The sequence below is a fragment of the Protobothrops mucrosquamatus genome, unplaced genomic scaffold, assembly GCF_001527695.2.
Source record: "Protobothrops mucrosquamatus isolate PMUCROS unplaced genomic scaffold, P.Mucros_1.0 scaffold24, whole genome shotgun sequence".
NCBI classification, from domain to species: domain Eukaryota; kingdom Metazoa; phylum Chordata; class Lepidosauria; order Squamata; family Viperidae; genus Protobothrops; species Protobothrops mucrosquamatus.
The window spans coordinates 1,999,795-2,021,349 of record NW_015386409.1 but is presented as its reverse complement, the minus strand read 5'-3'; the positions used below and the strand labels follow the sequence as shown (position 1 = coordinate 2,021,349).

Here is a 21,555-nt window from a genome sequence, read left to right as displayed (position 1 = left end):
AGGGATAATTGTTAATGATTTTAAAGTTTCAGGGGATTTTTAAGGATAATTTTAATTGATCGGCCTATTTAAATATTTCTTTTTAATTCGGCTTTTAATTATTGTATTTGTATTGTAGTTTTATGAGGCTGTTAGCCGCCCTGAGTCCCATGAGGAGAAGGGCGGGGTATAAATTAAATTATAAATAAATAAATAAAAAATAAATCCAATAAATGTGGAAATGAATGTGGGTTATCTAAATTGATCTAGATTTATATATGTGGCTTAACAAATTAACCTATTGCATTAGAAGTGTCTCTAAAATGCAGAAAATTAAAGCTGTCTTTAAGGGCTTTCGTTATTATGGCTGTGATCTCAAGCCACTCTAAGCGGGGTTTTTTTCTGATTTAGTTCATTGAGAACAAGCATAAGTAGCATGCTTCCAGTATAACATAGTATATTCTGTATCTGAGTGATAGATTATGCTACCTACGGTTGTCAGTTACACTGACATTCTTCTGTATTTGCTTGGTGTGTTGATGAACTTCTCTCTTGCTGACTGAACTTGGTTATCCTACGAAGTTGTTATACATCTTTTGGGCAATGATAAAACTTCCTATTATTTCATGCCTATTTCCTGACGGCTGCCAATGAGCACTGGATTTACCTGCCAAGCAAGTTGAACCTGTCAAACATAACTAAGTCACACTCCTCTAAGTGTTTTGTTTACATAGTTATTGTATTCATGCATGTATTGTTAAGATACAATTAAGGTATAGCAAAGCATCACCAATGCAAACAAAAACAAAACTCAGTTGTCAGTTTCCTTGACATCTAAGCAATGTACCTCATTCTGAATATTTATCTAAAGATGAATGAATCCTTAGGGAGAAAAGCAAATGGAAATGTATGTACCCTTCTTTCCATGAGAGCAAGACTGGAATTCTTGATATTTAGATAAAGCAAATAATTACGTTTTTCAGCTTTATATCCTGAGATACAGGTTTGATATCATGAATGTAGAAAAGAGAAGTAGTACTTGATAGGATGCTCATGTTACTACAAAATTATGGTGAAAACTCTTGTAGAAAACTCCCTTCCAGATAATTCCTAAAGGTGTGGAGGTTTTCTCAAAACCATTGTACCTTCTATGTGAATCTAATAAAAATTACTTTTATATCACAGCTTTCAGTGTGGACAACCAAACCTTTTACATTCTATTTTATGGAATTGTTTATACTAGCAGATCTCCAGTGCTGGAATGATGTTTTTCCACAAAAATGATTTAAAATATATATTTTAAATATATTTAAAATATAAAAATATAATGGCTACATCACACATCAACTCTTTGGATCTGGTTTGGCAGCCTTACAAATAATAGAGTGATATGCCAAATACCTGATTTATATCTTCATCTTGAAATTATGTCTTTGGCTTTAAATTATTTTGATGGAAGAAATAAATACAAAGTGGTGGTGGTACTTAGCAGCAGCAGAAGTTAAATTCGGACAACATATCAAGCTAAACCAAACAAATATAATTAGGCACCATACACAAATCCATCCACTGATTCAAGTATGTCTTTGACTTGCTTTCTGTTTTTTGGTACCAGCTCAGCATATTCAGACATGGTTACTGGGTAAGACGTAAAGTGTCTCCCCCCCCCCCCCCCCCGTAATAGTGAATTAAAATGTTTCAAGTTCAAGAATTCCAAGCTCAAAATGCTCTGTTCCAATTTGAAACAGCTGTTCTGATCTTATTAGAAACCTCCTAATGGTGATGAAACTCAAAACATGTTCACAGTGACCAGAATGGTATGGGAACATTCCTAGCAATATCAAAAATACTGATTTCAAACACAAAACATTTCAAATTTCACATGTTTTGCCTACCCCTACCATTTTGTTCCGGCTGGGGTTAGCTGTTTCTCTAAACTATTTTATCAAATATTTAAATATATATAAATAGCCTATTTGACTCATACCCATCAGTGTATTTTCTGTGCAATATATGCTGAAAAGAAACCCCCAGTGCTTAAAAATAATTCAGTCTCTGGCTGATTCTAAGAAAAATTACAAAATGCTGCAATCAGATTTGTGCCAATCTTTTCATTCCTAGTGCTTTTATCAAAAGATGAATACAAATCCATTTGCTGGTTACATGGTTTCTGATGGATTTTACTGGGGAAAACACAGGGGAAATGAAGGGCTTACAAGTTTAATAATGGAAAAATATGGCTTTACAGAAACAGGCCATATAACTGGGTACGCGGGAAACCACAGTGTGGTTTACAGGTAGTCCTCAACCTACAACTGTTCATTTAGTGACTTTTTGAGGTTGCAGTGGCACTGAAAAAAGTGACTTATGGCCATTTTTCACATTTACGACTGCTGAAGCATCCCCATGGTCCTGTGATCAAAATTCAGACTATTGGCAACTGACTCATATTTATGACGGTTGCAGTGTCCCAGGGTCTTGTGATCCCCTTCTGACAAGCAAAGTCAATGGGGAAGCCAGATTCCATTAATAGCCATGTTACTATCTTAAAAACTGCAGTGATTCACTTAACAACTGTGGCAAGAAAGGTCGTAAAATGGACCAAATTCACTTAACTGTTTTGCTTAGCAACAGAAATTTTGGGCTCAATTGTGGTCGTAAGTAGAAGTGTACCTGTATTTGGTTTTGGTTTAATACACTGCCAACCCAGTCTTTGCAGTTTTCAAATGATGATTTATACAGCTTACCATGTTGTGTGAACTTACCCAAAGCAAATCATGCCATAAATCATCTAAATAGATGTGCTTGAAAATGCTGACTTTATGATAGGAATTGATGTATAAAAGAGTTATGGGTTATGAGTAATTGTTTAACAATTTTATCAACTATATACTACTAAAATTCTCATTGCGTTCATCTGTTTGCCTGTTTGGACTCTAGGTTACTCCAAATGATGCATTATATCCCAACAATTTTTGAATCAAGGTACCTAAAATCTGCTAATTTAAAAAATGCATTAAAAAAATCCAGGGCCCATTACTCCTGCAGAATTTAGATTTCCCATGCTGTTCAGACCAGTTTTATTTGCAAAGTTGTAGCTGTCCCTATAAGTCATGTCATATGATTTCTGGCATTCTTTCCAGCTTCCCCCAAGAAAAATCAATAGGAAAGCTGACAAGAAGTTGGAAGTTGCTCCCAAAACCACTGCTTTTTTTCCTGCCCATGGTGATTCTGTTTAGCAATTAAGGTAAATAAATATTGACATTATAGAAGTTCAGTTACCACTACAATTAACAGAATAACAGAGTTGGAAGTCAGAATAACAGAAACCTTGGAGGTCAGTCAGAGGTCTTGGAGGTCAATCATTTTTATATTTATGTTCTTCTTAGATGATCCAGGGATCATCCCACACTGACATTAAAAAATGGTCAACCTAAAGTTATGTTCAATCTAGTCACATAAGACTGTACTACCTTCTCTCAAAGGATGAACCAACAGGTCACAGGGTTATCTAGTTTCACTGTAAATGGCCACTACATGAATCAGACAATAAAGAAGTCCTCCAGGACCCAATCTCAAATATTAACAAAAGCAAAGTTATTCTTGATTTAAGCTCCTGCAACACATTTTGGATTGCAGTTGATACAGCTATTACAAAAACAGTTTGCAATTGTCAATATCATCAGTCATTATTTGGCTTTAAACATGTTCTTTAATACTCATGACTGCAGTTTTGAGTCAGGCTATATACTTAGCCTCAAACAAGTTCCACCCACACATTATTACAAAATGTCCCTTTAAACAAATACAAAAAAAAAGTTGAAAAGCGAGTTTTGAGAATTGGGTAGAAGCCATGGAGTTCCTGTCAAGGCTTTAAAACTGTTGTATTGAGCACAATGTTGCAATATCATTTGCAGAGAGCAGTAGTTGAGTATTATTTAACTATAGCAAATTAAGGTCATAAAGACTTCTTGTTATTTTACAAAATTAAAAAAATCAGGATAACTACACAATAAAGGAATTAAACTGGGAATAAATATAGTTTATAATATATAGCATGTAATACATACTATCTTGGTCTATACTAAAAATGAAATTGTTTTCCTTCTTATTCAGTAAATACATTAAATAAAAATGGAGGTGATGCTAGTCAGAATTAGCAATAGTAACAGTACTTAAACTTATGTACGCTTCACAGTGCTTTACAGCCCTCTCTAAGAGGTTTACAGAGTCAGCATATTGGCCCCAACAATCTGGGTCCTCATTTTTACCAATTTAGGAAGGATGGAAGGCTGAATCAACCTTCAGCAGGTGAGACTTGAACTGCCAAACTGCTGGCAGCCGGGAGTCAGCAAAAGTAGCCTGCAGTACTGCGTTTTAACCACTGCGCCACCATGGTGTTATTCAATTATGTGTCAATAAATTGGTCCTATGTATTTATTTGTCAGACACAAATTGCATTGAATGAATCATGAACACAGGCAGTATAAAATGTATGTATGTAAATAGAAGTGGTTTATTTCTAAGGAAGCACGCATTGGGTCAATGAAAAAGCCACAATGAGTGATTTATACAACATGCTAAACCACAATGTGAACTATTGCTACATTGTTAACCATTGTTTATGGTTTTGTATATAACCTTTTTGGAACCACAGTCTGTCAAATGAGTACTTGTGTTTAGGGATATATATGTAAATTGTTTCTTTTGTAATTTAATGTAAATACTGAATATTGTTTGTTGCAACTTTTGCAATGTTTATACAAAGTCTCATTGCCATTGCTTGCAAGAAAGTAATATAAAGAGCTCAAAAGACAAATTATAAGAATATAGTTTTCAAACAGTAACAGTACAGAAATTCTAATGTATTTTTTCCCACATAGAAAAATGTGATAGCAAAAATGAATTCATACACATGCAGTGATTGCAAAGCTATGGCATATCTGATATCCCTTAAACCGGGGGTGTCAAACTGCCGGCCCACGGGCCGGTTGCATCATGTAAAGGCCAGGCCCACCCCAGCTCCGGCAATGCAAAAAAAAGTCATGATACGTCGAGACATGTCACGTGACGCAGTGAGTTTGACACCTGTGCCTTAAACCATATAACTACTATTAGAGCATTCAGCTCTAATATTGCATAATGTGTGAATCAGATACTGGATTACACGTAGTTCAGATGTGGAAATATTCCACATTTCAGGAAAAAATTAAATAACAATAAAAATAGAGATTACTAGAATTATTATTTTAATGAATAATGTAGACCAGTGGTGGCGAACCTATCGCATGGGTGCCAGAGGCGGCATTCAGAGCCCTCTTTGTGGGCATGCACGCCGTTGCCCCACTCCTAGGCCTTCAGCTGGGTTTTATAAAACCTTTTCGCTTTAGGCCTCTGCCGCCATGTGCAAAAAAAAAAAAAGTTTCAATCAGTCCATTTCAACTTCTCGCGGGGAAAAAAAAGATCTTGCAAAGTTGAAATTGATTAATTGAACTTTTTAGTCCCACCCAGTCTGCCGTTACCACTGCAGCCACGCCCACCCAATTGCCCACGCCCACCCAATTGGCCACACCCAGCCAATGGGCCACACCCGCCCGGCACTTGACGATACATAAGTGGGTTTTGGGTTGCAGTTTGGGCACTCAGTCTCTAAAAGGTTCGCCATCACTGATGTAGACTATAACTTGAACTGTCTACCAGAAAAAAGACTCATGTAACTGGTTAGAAAAGTTTGGATTTACATCAGTGTTTCTCAACCTTTTTAATGCCGCGACCCCCAACCGGTCGTAAGTCGAGGACTAAACCGGTCGTAAGTCGAGGACTAAACCGGTCGTAAGTCGAGGACTAAACCGGTCGTAAGTTGAGGACTACCCAACCGGTCGTACGTCGAGGACTTTCCCTGCCTGGGAGCACCGCGCATGCGTGGTTCTGCCCCCTGTGCCGGCCGAGGTGTAACTGGCAAGCGGCAGAGACGGAGCAGGCCGACCACCAGCTGGCCCAGCTCAAGGGAGGTAAGGCACCCGCCGGAAAAGGGGGAAAAAATGGTGGACAGCCTTGCTTCGCGACCCCTGTGAAATGGTCGATCGACCCCAAATGGGGTCGCGACCCATAGGTTGAGAACCGCTGATTTACATTATGTTTGAAAAATATTAATATTATGTATCATTGTTTCATTATAAATCATTACTACAAATAACTAATAGACTGCTATTGGAGAAATTTGTCTATTCCTCTGCAATCAGAACAGGAGGAGATTATCTCACTAGACTAGGAATGGAAAGAGAAACTGATGGAAGATAAATATATAACACACAACCCACTCCCCATCAAAAAGAAACATATTAAGACTGCCTGGTCCCAGATAAGACCAAGAAATAGTGACTTCTGGTTAATAAACTATATTATACTGTATAACACACCTATCTAGATATGATCTATTGATAAGCACTGTTGAACACCATTCCTTGTCCCTATAACACAACTTCCTATTATCTCAAGAATTTGCTATAATCAATTTATTTATTCCTGATAAAAGTCAAAGATTCCATTGAATGAAGCTTATATCCTGATGACATTTGATATAACTAATATGCCATTTTTTGGCAACTGTAAGGAGGTAGTTTGTCCCCGCTTTCTTCCTGGATATTTTTTTTTAATTTATCTGACTAGAGTACTGGAGCTGGTTGCTGGTTTCTGATCCAAGTATTAATTAGTCCTGACCCTGCTTTACTTCCAAACCTAGAGAAGGTCAGCAAGATGCTGCACCTGCTGAGATTCTACTTTGATTAAAAATATAATATTTTGCCTCAGAGATGGAGTTGGTGGCAAGGATCAGCAAAATTCCTCTCAAATTTGATGCAATATTAAGTGCACATGATCTGTTACATGTGCTAAAATGTGGTTGGCTAATTTAAAGCTGTGTACTGTGTAAACTTGGCCAGTTTGATAGTTCATGGGTTAGTTTATTATGGGAATCCAGGCAATCGAGTTAATTCAATCTACCATAATTCTCTCCTGTTTTATCACATTGTGAGAACAAAGACCACAAGTACTGAAAAGGAGCCCTAATGCAACTAAATCAGACATACAAAACTCCTGATCCCAGCTATGTTGCTACTATTATATTGGTTGGATTAGAAGACCTCCACGGTCCCTTCCAACTCTGTTATTCTGTTTGCAGGTGCAAACTAGTCAATCCAAGAAAAACAGCATTGCACTGTCACATTGCAGGCCTTGCCTTTTGTATATGCATGTTGTGATGTAACATAGAATATGATAAAAAATGTGGAGCTTATAGTACAATGCAGCCTTCGTCATTTTGATTAAAGCAGCTGGGGTGTGGACACCATACAAACATTTTTTTTGCAGTTCTAGTATTAGCAAACTATGTTATATGAGTGGATATTCAAGAGATTCTACTAAAATGTGGCACTGTAACTTACTGAAGGGAATTCAATTTGCTCTTACAGTAGAATATCACTGTTTGGTCTGTCAGCCAATTCTGTTAGTTAAACTGAGAAATGAATGTATTTTTTTAAAACAACCTCTGTGATTCAGCCACTAACATGACCATGGTATAAGCAAAGGGAACAAATGACAATATGCATGTGATTGCATAATCAGACATATGTCATTACTTATATACTTGCATCAGAACTTGTGACATAATATCTTTATGCACATAATGATTTTGACATCATTGTGATATTTGATCTACACCACTGAACAGGCCACTGTTTAATAAACCATAGTGAATAGCCCTGGCACAGTACAATGTGTGAAATTAGCTGTGACAATTATACCTTGTGATTCGTGAAACAGCTACTGATATTTACAGAACACAGGTGGTCCTTACTTAAATTCTGTCCTGTTCAGCAAGTGTTCAAAGTTACAGCAGTGCTGAAAAAGTAATGTTATGATTGGTCCTTGCACTTACAATCATCACAGTGTCCTGCAATCATGTGATCACAATTTTCATCCTTCCCAGCTAGCTTCCAACAACCAGAGTCAATAGAGAGGTTGGCACTAAAATCACAAATTGTAGTCATATCATCCTAGTACCACTTAAGCATGAAAAACCGGCTAGGTGACTTTAGGCCAATCACTTTCTCTCTTGACCAACTCACCTCAAAGTGTTGTTGTGGGGGGGAAATAGGAAGAGGAAGGAGTATTAGGTATGTTTGCAACCTTGAGTTCTTTACAAACAATAATAAAGTGGGATAAAAATAAATATATATTTTAAAAATATGCTCACTCTTGCCCTGTCTTGCAGTTTAGTTTTGACCCACCCATCTCATTCACATACAAAAACAAAACAAAAAATGGGCTAGATAAGAAAAGCAATTGCAAATTTCTCATAATCTATTTTTCTTATCTAGCCCAATATGCATGGTTGGATAAATCATTATTAGCTGGTTTGGGTTTTAAATATTAAACCACAATTGTGATTGACAAACCACCAGCGATGTTCATGTGATCCATTAATCCAAATCAAACAAAGCATGCTGCATCTTAGACAGGTGAATCCAAGGACACAGTAATTCAGTATGTTAAGTTGTTGATTTATTCTTACGATATAAAATAGATATGGTTTAAGTTTACTGACACCAGACATTTTCCTGAAAGGAAAATCTGTTCAGACTTTACGGATGGACTCTAGTGTTCACTCATTTGTTTCATGTCAGCTCTTCAACATGTTAAGAATATAATACTAGATCCTGTGCACAATAGTATTTATGCTCCCGATTTTTGCCTTGGTGACGTTTTAAAATGTCACAACAATCTTTCTCCCATTTTCCCCAAGGTGCGGTAAAAATAAGTGCAATGGGATGGGTGGGGGGGTGGAGAGAAAAAAGTTTTTCATTTGCTACAGTTGCAGCAAGCTGACATTGACCCTTCAGCGTGACCTTGTCTGGGCTGTCTCCTTAGTAACCAGACCCAGAGAAAGGAAACCTGCAGCCAAGCCTCTCTTTTGGCTACCTAACCTTTCTGCCAATCTGATGCGTTGTGCTCCGGGGGGGGGGGGCGCAAACAGATCCAGGGTCGAGGTGGGCAAGAGGAGCCGAGGAAGCCTAGAAGCTCCGATGAACGAGCTATATGCCACTCCGGGGAGAGAGATCACTGATGCACGAGAGGGCACAGTCCCTACACGTAGCCTTAACTTTCGGCCCGCCTCCTTTACTCTCCCTGCGGTGCCCGCAGAGCTGGCGTCAACAAAGATAACCGCATTTCACACGGGCGCCCACACTACGGAGTAGTAAAACGTGCCGTGCGTCTAGGCTCGTCTTGTACCAAGGGAGCACGAGGAGCTCTGCGAATATCACAATTGTAGAGGGCGCCCAGGAGGTGGCAGTGGAAGGTTTAGCGGGGGAGGGGGCGCCGATAGCCTCTCGGGCTATATTGGAAAGAGGCTAATGTTAACGAACGGAGGTGTGGGGGGGGGGGCGATCTCCTTAAAATAGCAAATATAGGGCTCTCGTCGCCCCAGCTTATCTCTTCAGGCCTGGCCGGGTAACAGCGTGGGGGAAAAGGCCTACTAGCCCCGAGCGGCGGCTCCGCGGCCTGAACCGATTGTCAGAGCCCAGCAGAAAAGAGGAGGAGGAGGCGGAGCATTCGCTTGGTCTCGCCCTCCCGCCCAGGCCTTCCTGCTTTTGCCGGGAACTCCGTGGCGCCTCCTTAAATCTCTGCCGTTAAAATGTGGGCGGGTGTTTCAAGTCAAAGAGCGCTCAAATGTTTTTCCTTTTCAAAAAAAGCTGAGGAGGAGAAGTTGGGGAGGGGAAGGAAGGAAGGCACGCCGTGGACTGGAGGAGGAGGAGGAGGAGGAGGAGAAACCGGCTTTCTAGGCGGCATCCCGCAAAAAAAATTAAAATAAAAAAAAAAATTCAACGGACTTGACTCAGCCACCGGCAGCTCCACACACGATCGCAGGACCGGCCGCCGACAGCTCTGCGCGGAAAGGAGAACGGCCCCGGAGGCGGCGGCTTCGGAGGGTTGTTTTGGCGCCTTTTAGCCAGGCTGGGATTGCGCCTTCGGGCTCCTGTCAAACGGGCGCAGCCGCCGCTGCCCCTCTCGCTATGGAAACCGGCTGCCAAAAGGAAGCAACGGGGATACGGCCAAGCTGAAGCCGATGCTGCCGCGGCCGCAGCCGCGCCGAAACCACCAGCGCGCCGAAAGATGCGGCGACCTCTCGCCTGTGCTGATGTGCCCGGTTTTTCCCGGCTCAGCCAACCCGCCCCAACCAACCGCGACCTTACGGCTGCTGGGTCTGCCGCGCGTCCGGCGCCCCGGGATGGAAGCACCGAAGTTCCCCTCGCGCCCCCGGAGGAGCTGGGCAACTGCTCTCCTGCCGGGACCGGTGAATCCCCCGGCTACCAAGACTGGATTAACCCCCTCGCTCCTCCTGTTGGCGGTCCAGGGGGGCTGCTAGTCGGGGGCGAAGAACGGACTGGAGGAGCGACGCCCCGACCCACAACCTCGGCAACGGAACCCGCGACTTTCCAAGAAGCCCGGCCCGGGTCTCGGCTGGACAGAACTGGTGGGTTGTGCCCTTCCGCTTCTTCTGCTTTCCACCTCTCTGCTTCCACCTTGTTCTTTACTTTCTCCATCTCCCTTTCCTTACTGGGCTTGGGTTTTTCCCCCGAGTGGGTCCGATCTGCTCGCCGAAGGGCTTGAATCAATTTATGCGCCCCGGCCAAGGTCCGGCGGGGGGCGGGTGTTGTGCGCGTTAGAGGTGCAGCAGTATGTATGACGTGTGAACCAAGGGGCGGGCTTCTGGCAAGGAGCTTTTTTACGAGTATTTACTACAAGAAGGTCTACTCCAGAAGATTAACATCCCCGCTCCTGTCAGTTTCCGATGGCCATGCCCGGCTAAAAACAACCATTTAAGATCATCAAATACGAGCCCAGGTTTTCCGCTCGTTGGCGACCGTCACTCGCCCTAAGGAATGGCCGAACCTTTGGCGAATGAGTTGGCGTCCGCAGCTGCCCGAGGGGACCTAGCGCAAGTTACTAATTTGTTGGAAAATAATATAAACGTCAATGCACAAAACGGATTTGGGAGAACTGCGCTGCAGGTTGGTATCTGGGCGGACAGAGGCGACCGTTCGCCACTAGGTGAACTGGTTTGACGGGGGGGGGGGGGGGAAGGACCGTTTTTAAAAGGGGAGGAAGGGAAAAAAAAAATCAGCATTTTTTAAAAAAGCCGAGTTGGTTGCCATATTTTAGAAGTTTCACGGCTCCAACTCCTTCAAGTGACGTACTTGAAGCAAAACCTGTTTTTTTAACGTTGCTCTAATCTCGGGATAAACCTCGCCTGCAAGACACCTCGTCTTTTTTTTTAAAAAAAAAAAATAATAATAAATAAATTCTGAGACAGGGAAGCAAGTGGCGGAGGCAAGAGGGGGGGAGGGAAAGGAACAATCCGGGCTAGGTCGTGTTTCAGAGCAGGTCGGTAAACACCTCATTTTTGAAATCCAGATTATAGCTGTTTGGGGATCTGACGGGCGTGTGTTGTCTGACTACTAAAAAGGGGCGGTTGGGGCTTATTTTTTCCTCACATTCTGGCCAGCATGTCCCCCCCCTCCGCAAAAAAAAACAAAAAACCAACAATTATCGCCCCTGAATAACTGCGATGTGCGGCGAAGCAATGTGGCGAGCTGGATCGCGAAAACCCAACGCTTTGTTATTCACCATCCTTCGGGTGCTTTTTGATATATCGGCGGATCGCTTCGCTGCGAGAATTTCCTTTCCGTAGGTATAACGTCGTCTACACCCATTTCCAGTGTTTAGATTTGCAGGCGGCTGCTGGAGCTCTTCCAGCTACTAAAACCCTGCACCCGCTGAAAGATGTTTTCCTTTGAGAACATTGGATAACGGTGCTGAAAGTGTTACGTGTGTATGGGGAGGGGGGGGGGAGAGAGGTAAGGGTGCCCAACCAGACAGAAGAAAAAGGTAGGTGAAAATCTGGGAGGATTTTCCGATGCAAGACCGTGGATCTGGTCGGAAGCATTGCGGAATATTCAGCAGGCTCCTTAAAAAAAAAAAAAAGCAATTTGTTGATTCAACTACAGACAGGATCCACTTTCTGAAATATTGGAAGAGGGATCCCTGTGGGCGAGGGCTGAAAACTCCCGGCAACCCAATCTCCTCTTTAAAATGGAAAGAAATCCTCCTGTAATATGACCTTTCTTGGTGTTCTTTTCCAATGCAGCTCAGTAATCCTAAATTATTTTCCAGTGTGCAAGGAGCATAAATGCCTTGAATCCTTTTAGGTTTTTCTGTACCATAACAGGTAGGTCATGTTTGGAACCAATGGCTGAATTTGGTAAAAAAAAAAAAACAGAAGTACACCTCAATTTCCACCTCCTTACTAGGTTGCCAATTCTTTTTCTTACTGTTTAATAAGAACCAATGATTCTGCCCCCCCTTCCCCCCCCATTTCATGATAAGCAGAGATAGATCTCTGTTTACTCAGCCGGGGGCATGTCTTTTCCACCACCTACTTTTCATTGCAGCCTCATCACTAACCATAATTTGAGGCAACCTACACACACACACACACACACACACACACTTCTGAATAAAAGTAAACACAACAGAAAAGGCTGATTTCTTATTTTCAGTATGTGTAATCCAAAAAGATTTAGTGGGTGGATGATAGAACTTGAATTGATAGTCGAAATGTTGCTTACCAAAGAAAGTGAAAATACACATTGGCTTCTATGGTCTCACTCATGTAAATTATTTCTGTCTCTTCTCTGCTTGTTTTTCCTCTCTTTTTTTCCCCCTTTTCCCCTTCTCCTTTTTCAAATCAGGTGTTTATGTGAAGGCCTCCTTTCTCAATCTAGCTAAGAACAGCTAGGCTTAGGCCTTTGCATGCTATCTGTATCCTTCCCTTGTTAAAGCAATTCCACACCAGAAAAAAAAAACATTTAGAAACATCTAAAACTGTCTTTAAAATCAGACGTTTCTCATAGTTTGTATAGTATAGATAACTTTTTATCTTCCACAGTTTTGGAACCTGATCCCTGAGTTTTGTATTTACCCAAATTATGAATTTGACAGGAGATACATGGTGAAATCATAAAAGATTAAGGAATACATGTTCGTTTTATCATAATGACCGATGTTAGTTTCCAAAAAGCTAACTGTACTCCTACTATTTGCATTCCAAATTGGTAAACAAGAGGGCAGGTGATTGGATTACCAAGGAAGAGATTATCTCCTAGTAAACTATCATCTTTGTGGCTGCTGATCTACATTCTGAGTCTTATATGCTCTCTCACATAACTCCCTCTTGTTTTATGGATTTTCCAGTTTTGTTTACTGTAACTGCTCCCTTTTTGTATACTAAAACAGAAGACAGCATTCCTCCCAAGAAAAAAAAATGTAAAGGGCACACAGCAATGTTATTTTATAAATGGGTAGGTAAAACAGGACTGAAGAAAAAAATATTGAAAGCAAAAGAACACCTCATCTTTGAAAGTTAGCTGTTCCCTCTAACAAAGCTTGACCAAGGTGTAAACTTCAGTATGTGATATTTGCTGTGGCTTTTAAGACACAAGGATTAAAATATTCAGAAAGCAAAAAAAGTCCAAGAATCTCTGAGATGGGCAATCCTAACTATGAAAATATAAGAAAAATTATAGAGTTACTATATCGTGGTTTTTTTTCTTTCACCAGAAACAGTCAAGATTCTTAAGAAAATGTGAGTTTAAGTGATAATAGCAAAACATCCACACAGAAAGGGAATGTTTAGGGAAGCCAACAGCTTTTAAAAACTTTCTACTCAAACTGAACATAAGCAATAGACCTAGAGGTATTGATTTGCATTCACATAACAACCCCAAAAGAAACTAAAACTGCAAACCTACATATACACTTCCTTGGAAGTAAGACCCTATGAATTTACTAAGATATTTTTTTAATTAAATAAATCCATTTGATTGGTTAGTCCACAGATAAGGGACACAGGAAATATACTCATTGATTAAAATGTTTTCTCTGAGTAATCTACAATTAGTCTACAATGTGACCATAATAGGATTATATTTCAGTTCTTTGCAAGTGCAGAAGTAACACAGCTTTGTTTTTAACGGTGGCATTCTTCAATTTCCCCCTTCTTTCATTTCACTAGTTTTCCATGTTTGCTTGCACTTCCTTCCCCAAGACCGATTTTAGATCCATCCAGGATTGCAAAACACATTATATTCTAAATCCACTATCTGCCCTTTTGTTTAGGATAGTGCTTGTTTTCTTCTCAATTGCAACTGTCAAGTCTTAAATGAGAGAAGAAGTGGAGCTATCTCTCACACATGCAGTGTATTTGCTAATAAGGTACAATGCAGACACTTTATTTTTTACACACCTTATGTGGACACATCTTTAATTAGAAATAGTCATTTAGGTCCTCCTTCCTTTATACAATTGGGAAATGGGCTCTTTGGATTTTAAACCCACTTTCTATCAAAGTAGGACAAGACCATCAGTATCATTATATATCTATTACCTTAGCCAAGAACCTCATCCCCTTACCCTGTTCCTTATTTATTTATTTTTTATTTCTATCATGCCACAACAGGAAATACAGTTTCCCATCATATTTGTTTATTTATTTTCACAATATTTGTTTCTGTGTGGTGTGGGGTGGATGTCAGAGCAGCACCGTTTTGGCAATTACAGCTTCTCCATTGCAGTATCTCTCAGAAGAGACTTAAGTTCTGCTTTTAAAAGCAGCAGTAGGAGAGGGGTGTGTGTGTGTGTGTGTGTCTCTGACACCATTAAAGCTGAGGACCAAGCAAGTGGCCAGAAATGGCCACGCAGAAGGCAGCTGCTGGTGCCATCCCAAAATATGCCAGCTCAGAAAGCTTTCCAATCAAAGGCACCAGCCGGGGGTTCTCTATCCTGGGGTGCCGAAGACGTCGACACCCCGCTTTCCTAGGGCTCTAGGCTCCCGCGCGAACTTTCCCACGAGCTTTCCGTAGTCAAAAGCAAGCAAAGGCTCTGCAGGTAAGGCCCGGCCAGAGCGTGGGGAGACAGACGCGTGTCGCGCGTGGGAACCCAACCCTTGGGGGGAGAGAGGGCACGTTTGCCCACTGCCTCGCGTTTCTCTTCCTCGTTCTCTTGCCTTCAGGTGGTGAAGCTGGGGAACCCGGAGATCGCCAGGCAGTTGCTGCTGCGAGGCGCCGACCCGGATCTGAAAGACCGCACCGGCTTCGCTGTCCTGCACGACGCGGCCCGGGCCGGCTTCCTCGACACGCTGCAGACTTTGCTGGAGTTCCAAGCGGACGTGAACGTGGAAGACAACGAGGGCAACCTGCCGCTGCACTTGGCCGCCCGAGAGGGCCACCTGGCCGTCGTGGCCTTCCTCCTGGAGCGCACGGCCAGCCGGGTGGAGCACCGCAACAAGAAGGGAGCCACCGCCTACGACCTGGCGAAGCTCTACAAGAGGCAGGCCGTCGCCAAGCTGCTGGAGAACAGCAGGCGGAGGGAGGGCGCCCTCAGCGGGGACTGAAGGCCACCCCTTGCCCCCGGACTCCAAAAATGCCTGCTTGTACACCTGTCGCCTCTGCTTTCCTCTCTCTCTCTCTCTCTTCATCTTAATCGAAGTATACACGTAGGTGGGGGGGTCGGTCTTTTTCCAATGCAGACATGGGGGTGATATTTTTTTTTCCTCTTGGGGGGGAAAAACAAAAACCAAACCACTCCAGTAGCAGCTTTTCTCGGAAGCATCTTATGAATGCTTTTTCTTTTTTTTTTTCTTTTCCTTTTTCAAGAAAAGTTTGCTTTTGCTGCTCAGCCCACCCTTCATTTAAGGCGAGATGGGGTGGGGAGGGTGGGAAGGTCGAAGATCTCTTTTTGTGCTTTCTGATAACTTTCTCTCTATAAAGGCTTACTGTGATTTCCCATCCCTAGCGTAACAGAGGTTAACATAATATGAAACAGTGCATGAAGGAGGGTAGATGTGAAAGACCTTTTGTGCCAGAAGCAGCAGGGGGAGGAAAAGAGAGACTTTTGGACAACTGAATCGCAAACGTTTGATGAGATGGATAAGCTAACAAAAGGTCTACGGAACATTCACTAAAAATGCTTTCGTTGTTATTTTTCTTCTATTTTTTTATTGTCGTGCCTTATCTCCTAAACATCTCTTTTTCTGAAGGAAGTTCTCCTGAAATCTGGCTTTCTTCTAGTTAAACATGTTTAGGACCAAAGGTTCAGTTGATTCACCACATGTATCTGAACAGAGAGGAAATCTCAATTTGGGATAGTTTGAATAATGAAGCTTCAATATAACATATAATAATGAGAGTAAGAAGGAATGTATCAAGTCCAAAGTCACACAGCGTGGGAATATGATTTCTTGGCTATTTGCACAAACACAAGTTTAAGATAAAAGAGTAATTTATAAGATTAGATCATGTTTAATGACTTGATCAGATTTTGGGAATGCTCTAGATTTTTCTCAGATTAAACTGCCAGACTAGTACTATTTACTCAAATTTGTTCCAGTAGAATTAATCCAGAATAAGCATTTATTTTTGTTGTTAAGACTTTGGATTTTTGATCAAAGCCTCTTTTGCAGAGTCCATAAATTTCTATAGAACAGTGTAGTACAGAGGCTCAAAAGCAAAAATGTGAAATTGGAATGTTTTAGGTTGCAGTTTTCTATATATCTATGTGGGTTTGAACTGCATTGAACTCTGAATAGAGCTTAGTTCTGAGCAGACGTGGCTAGAATTGCACTGTTACTTGGAGTTCTAGGATTGCTGAGTAGAAAAGCTGACTATTAAACAGATGTATTTTGCATGGGAATAAATTACAAAACCTATACCTTTTATCAATTATTTAGAATAATCTCACTCTCGTCCTGATAGTTTACTGATTAAAAACTTCAGTTTATTGCAACGGAGAGAATTCATTGCCATTCGCCTCCACAAAAAATTCTCTGCCTCAACTGTGTGGTAAGATGGGATGTGTGTCCCAGTTCAACTGCTGCTATGAAGATAAAAACCTGAGAAAGTGTGATATTTTATGTGACTCAGGTCTTAGACTATTATTTCCAAGAGGGGTGACCAATCCAGCTAGATTGGTCACTTTCAGTATCTGAAAATTTGACTCAAAATTTTTAAAGAAAGGGTTCATAAATTGCATGAGGCAACTTCACCCCCAGCCTGCATTGTAGAAGCTTTTTCTTTCTTGAACAAAAATTTCAGAAGGACCAGTTAAAAACTAAACCAATCATATCCTTTTCCAGACATTAAAAAGCAAACCAAGGAATTTGCTTTCTGTAAAACCAAACAAAACCTCATATTTCCTTTCTGGTGAACCTGCCCCTCCCATCCTCATGAGGGGTTTAATTTTAAAAAAAGCTTTAATATTTGAAAAGCTAGTAAACATATAGGCAAGCTTTTAGCAGATGATGGAGTTTCATAATAGGTTTCATAAAAGTTAGTCAAATTGTTAATACAGAAGAAACATCTGAACCCTGTGGTTTCAGAAATGACTTGCATGGTTTCCCCAGTGTCAGGCCAAAGGAGGAAGGAATGCTCTTTCTCTTTTTCAAAACCTTTTCATAGTTAATGTGGTTAATATGAACTCTTAGTGTTGTCAACCTAACAGCAAGTAACATTAACAAGTAATTAATAATGCAGAAGGTGGGAAACCAATCACACCCAAAGTTTTCTCAAAAAGCCATATATTTATCCATGCCCTTTAACTATTTTTCACTTGGCACCAACATAGCTAAAGAGTAATATCTTAGAGATGGGCAGCTACCCCATTGTTTCATTTGGACAGTAAGCAAATTTGAGATTAGGATTCAATCTGACATGTTCTGCTTCTTTAGAGCTTCTGCCCAGAGTCCAAACCAAACAGTTATATTTTTATTATTATCTCAGAGCACTAATATTTGGATTCTCTACACCTAGTCCCACCTTTGAAGCAGGTCAAGACTAAATATGGGTGGAAATTCCAAAGCCTACAAGGGCTTAAAATTCGGGCTCAGTAAACCCAAGTCGCATTTGTAGTCAACTGAGAAGATCTTCAGACAAAATGACTTCTGTGGAGCAGGTGAGCCGTACTAGACTCCATTTACCTGGAAGAAGACTTCATTTCGGTCTCTGGGACGGGTGGCACTCTCTGCCCATGTTCAGGGAACAGAAAAGGGGACGGTAGCTCAGTATAACCAGTTTCCTCCAAGCTCTGTTCTGTTATTTGCCAGTCCTGCAGTCTTGTTGCCCACCACCAGGAACGGAGTGCCACTGACTTTTAGGGAGCTTTCTTTGACCCCTGTAAACCTCGCCTTGGAGACTTGGATCCCAGGACCATCTCAATGAGACTGGCTATTCCCAAGTAAACATCGGGAGAGCTGGAGCAGTTTACTTGTCAGAAGTGAGTGCCACTGAAAATCACCCGCGTGGAAGAAGGTAGGTGATATATTAGAAGAAACTAACGGGAGGGGACGAAGAGAAGAAGTAGGGAGGTAGATGAGTCCCCAGCGTCCTGAATCTTTGACGCCCATATTCCGAAAGGGTTTAGCAATGGCGCGCTCGCTGCTGAAGTACAAAGTTAGAGGGCGGATTTGAAAGCGACCCAGGACACCTAACTCGTGTTTGCTAGACCTGGGCGATCCCCCTCCAAGGAAGCGGGAGATGTAATTTGGCTGCCACGGCAAACTCAGCCGGATGCCCTGCGCCGCAGGTAAGGTGCTTCCCGCGCACACCAGAACAAGCACCACCACCCGTGGAGTCGAAATCTGTATTTGGCTTTCTGCCCTGGGAATCCGTGTGAATCCTGAGCCGGCTACCTCTTTATTTAGCCAGACCCAGGTCAAAACTGGGGGCGAAGAGGGAGTCCCCCCCCGCTCCACTCCTTCTAAGGACCGGGAGCAAGAAGCGTGGCCCTGATGCGAGGTGCTCAAAATGTCGGAGCTGTTCCCGGCCTTTGCGCCGCGTCTTTTCCTTCGCGGCGCTTCGTGCCTCTCCTGCTGGGAATCGTCCGAGGTTCCAGTCCGCCGCGGCGCCCGAAGCCAAGGCTGGGGCCATGCGGGGTCCGCGCCCAAGAGCCAAGCCGCGAGTGGGAGGGGAGAGGCGGCTTCAGAACCGTTACTTCGCCCCCCCCCCCGCGCTCCCCTTCCCGTCCCCGTCCCCATCTGCGTCCCTCCCCCTTTACGGTTTCTTTTCCTTTTCTCTTCCTGTCCAAACATTTTTAAATTTCCGCGCCTTCCCTAACAGTCTGATTGTACAGTATTGATTTGGCTTCTTCCTCCGCGGTCTTCGGCGCTCTTTCTTTTTGCCCTTCTGGGTCAGCCGGGGCTTCGCGTGGGCTTCTCTCGCAGCCCCTTCCCCGGAACCAGGCAGGAGCAGGAGCGATTTAGGATGCGCCCTCGCCCACCGCGCCTCGAGGAGGTCTCTCGCAGCCGGTGCAACCTGCCGCGCTGGATGGGCGAGATTTGCGGGTTCTCACCGAAGCCGAAGTCCCAGCCAAGCGGCCGGAAACGCCGAGGCAAAAACGCCGTCCCTCTGCAGTTTTCCTTCGGCGAGGAAGGTGCCGGGGGAGGGGGAAAGGCGGTGTGCGTTTGCGCGTGTCTGGGAAGCTGCAGCTGGAACGGCTCCTTTTCCTTCCAGAATCGCCAAAGGCAACTGTCCCAAGGCGGCCTTCGCCCAAGAGGTCCCAGCCCATGGAAAGCAAAGGCGAACGGCCAGGAAGGTATTCTCATTTTATTTTATAGCTGTTTTATAATTAATTCTTCACTTACTTTTTCTGTGGCCCAATCAACGCCAGCAGTTCATGTGGAATTAAGAAAGAAGAAAATCGCATTTGTGAATCACCTTAACTAAAGTTCAGGACAGACACTTTTCTCAATACCAGCTCCGTGGGAATGATAGAGAGGAAGAAGAGATTTTCTCCTGCCCTGGTCCTGTTATTTTCCATATTACTGGGTATCAGCCAAATGGGAGTTATAATTTTGGGAAATCTCATTTTTACAAAGCACTTATCAAAGAGATGCCAGCTCTTTGCAGCTTTTGGAATGACTTCTATGGAAAGAAACTTGTTTATCTATTAAGTTGGATTGTTTAATGCCATCCTAAAGAACCGTATCAGTATCAGCCTAAAAGCTGAAAGCATCACCTTACAGAAGAACTTTTTTTCCTTCATTTTTCTATGCCCTTAAATTTGGGCCTATGACTATGTTTCCAAAGCTTATAAAAAAGTAATATGCTTAATAACACCTTGAAAAAAATCAGCCATCTTATCTTACTTAAATATTACCACCCCTTTTCAGGCAATAATGTAATTAATTAGAACATCATTACCACTCTGCAAAATGATCACACCATGAAGAATATTAACTACAATTTTGAAGGAAATATGACCTTTTTAAGCCAACCTTTGTTCCTTTTAATAAAATATTTTGAAAAGGGGATGAATCTGAAAACTTAATTAGTTAATTCAATACTCTTGATTAAATGTAAGGTTTAAGCAACTAAATAGTAGTAAACATTTGGGTTCATTTTTTTGCTACTTTTGAAATACTACTTTTAATAATCAGAGTTGGGCCTTTCTAGTATCAGAAAATGTTTTTCATACATTAATACAATATAAATAATAAAACAAGCATGATTTATGGGGTGGATTTTAAGATGTAATTTTACTTACATTGTTAAGTTTTATTCTTCATGAACATAAAGATTCTTGAAAATTGATTTGTGCTTGAGAATAGAGTCAATATTTTAAGAATTAGGTTACTTAACTGATACAGAATGTCAATAGAGAAATATGGTATTTTTAAGACAGTAAACTTTGCATCCTTGTTTAGAAGTTAATTTTTGACAGTCATACAATATATTATTCCTGCTGTTTTACCCCAATGTCTTCTAACCAGAAGAAAATAGCTATCATCATGTTCTAGTAACAGCCATTTTACTGGAGGTTTGAATGGGAAGTTCCATTTCAGGCCTTTTCTCCTTCTCGGTCTAAATGACATTTAGATTCAGATTGTTTTTGCAAGGATTTATCTTCAGTATATGCTAATATAAAGTGATGCAGCATACGTTGGCAGAAATTTATCCATATTATAATGGTATATTATGGTGGCAGTATATATATTGCATTATTTCTATTTTGGGATGCTACTAAACAAGGAATACAAGATGTTTTAAAAAGTTACAGTTAAAAAGAAACAAAACTCTTCTGCTGTTAATTAAACTCCCTGCAGTATTTCCTACATTCTAAAAATAGGAAAAATAACATTGGTAGGAAAAGTCAACTTTAACCTAGAACAATTTAATAGAATTTATATTTGATGAATTCTGCCTTCTGTTTGGTCATTATCTCTCTCTTTGGTAATAAACGAAAGAGAAAAATGGATGGGATACAATGCATATTGAATATTGGATTTCTATTAACCTTAAATAGAATGCACAATATTTTGAATCATGCCTTGTTAGATTATTTATCATGGATTAAGCTAAACAAAATTTAAGGAGGACATTTTTATGTCCTTTCTGATTTAGGTTTTCATTTTAAGAATTACAAAATGGGTGGGGTTCATTAGGAACATCAAATCAAAGGTAGAAC

General features: G+C 41.6%; 1 protein-coding gene across 1 annotated transcript; it reads left to right on the top strand.

The window, feature by feature from the left end:
• The first annotated feature begins 10,820 nt into the window (after window positions 1-10,820).
• Window positions 10,821-15,490, top strand: CDKN2C (cyclin dependent kinase inhibitor 2C). The gene is made up of 2 exons (XM_015810922.1): window positions 10,821-11,051; window positions 15,110-15,490. Exons 1-2 carry the CDS (start codon window positions 10,923-10,925, stop codon window positions 15,488-15,490), a joined length of 510 nt encoding a protein of 169 aa, XP_015666408.1. The 5' UTR covers window positions 10,821-10,922.
• The last annotated feature ends 6,065 nt before the right edge of the window (window positions 15,491-21,555 follow it).

Excerpts from the sequence above, each read along its gene's own strand:
- CDKN2C (XM_015810922.1), top strand. The coding sequence starts at position 10,923 with ATGGCCGAACCTTTGGCGAATGAGTTGGCGTCCGCAGCTGCCCGAGGG. Across the intron at positions 11,052-15,109 it reads TTGGGAGAACTGCGCTGCAG|GTGGTGAAGCTGGGGAACCC; the intron begins GTTGGTATCTGG and ends TCTTGCCTTCAG.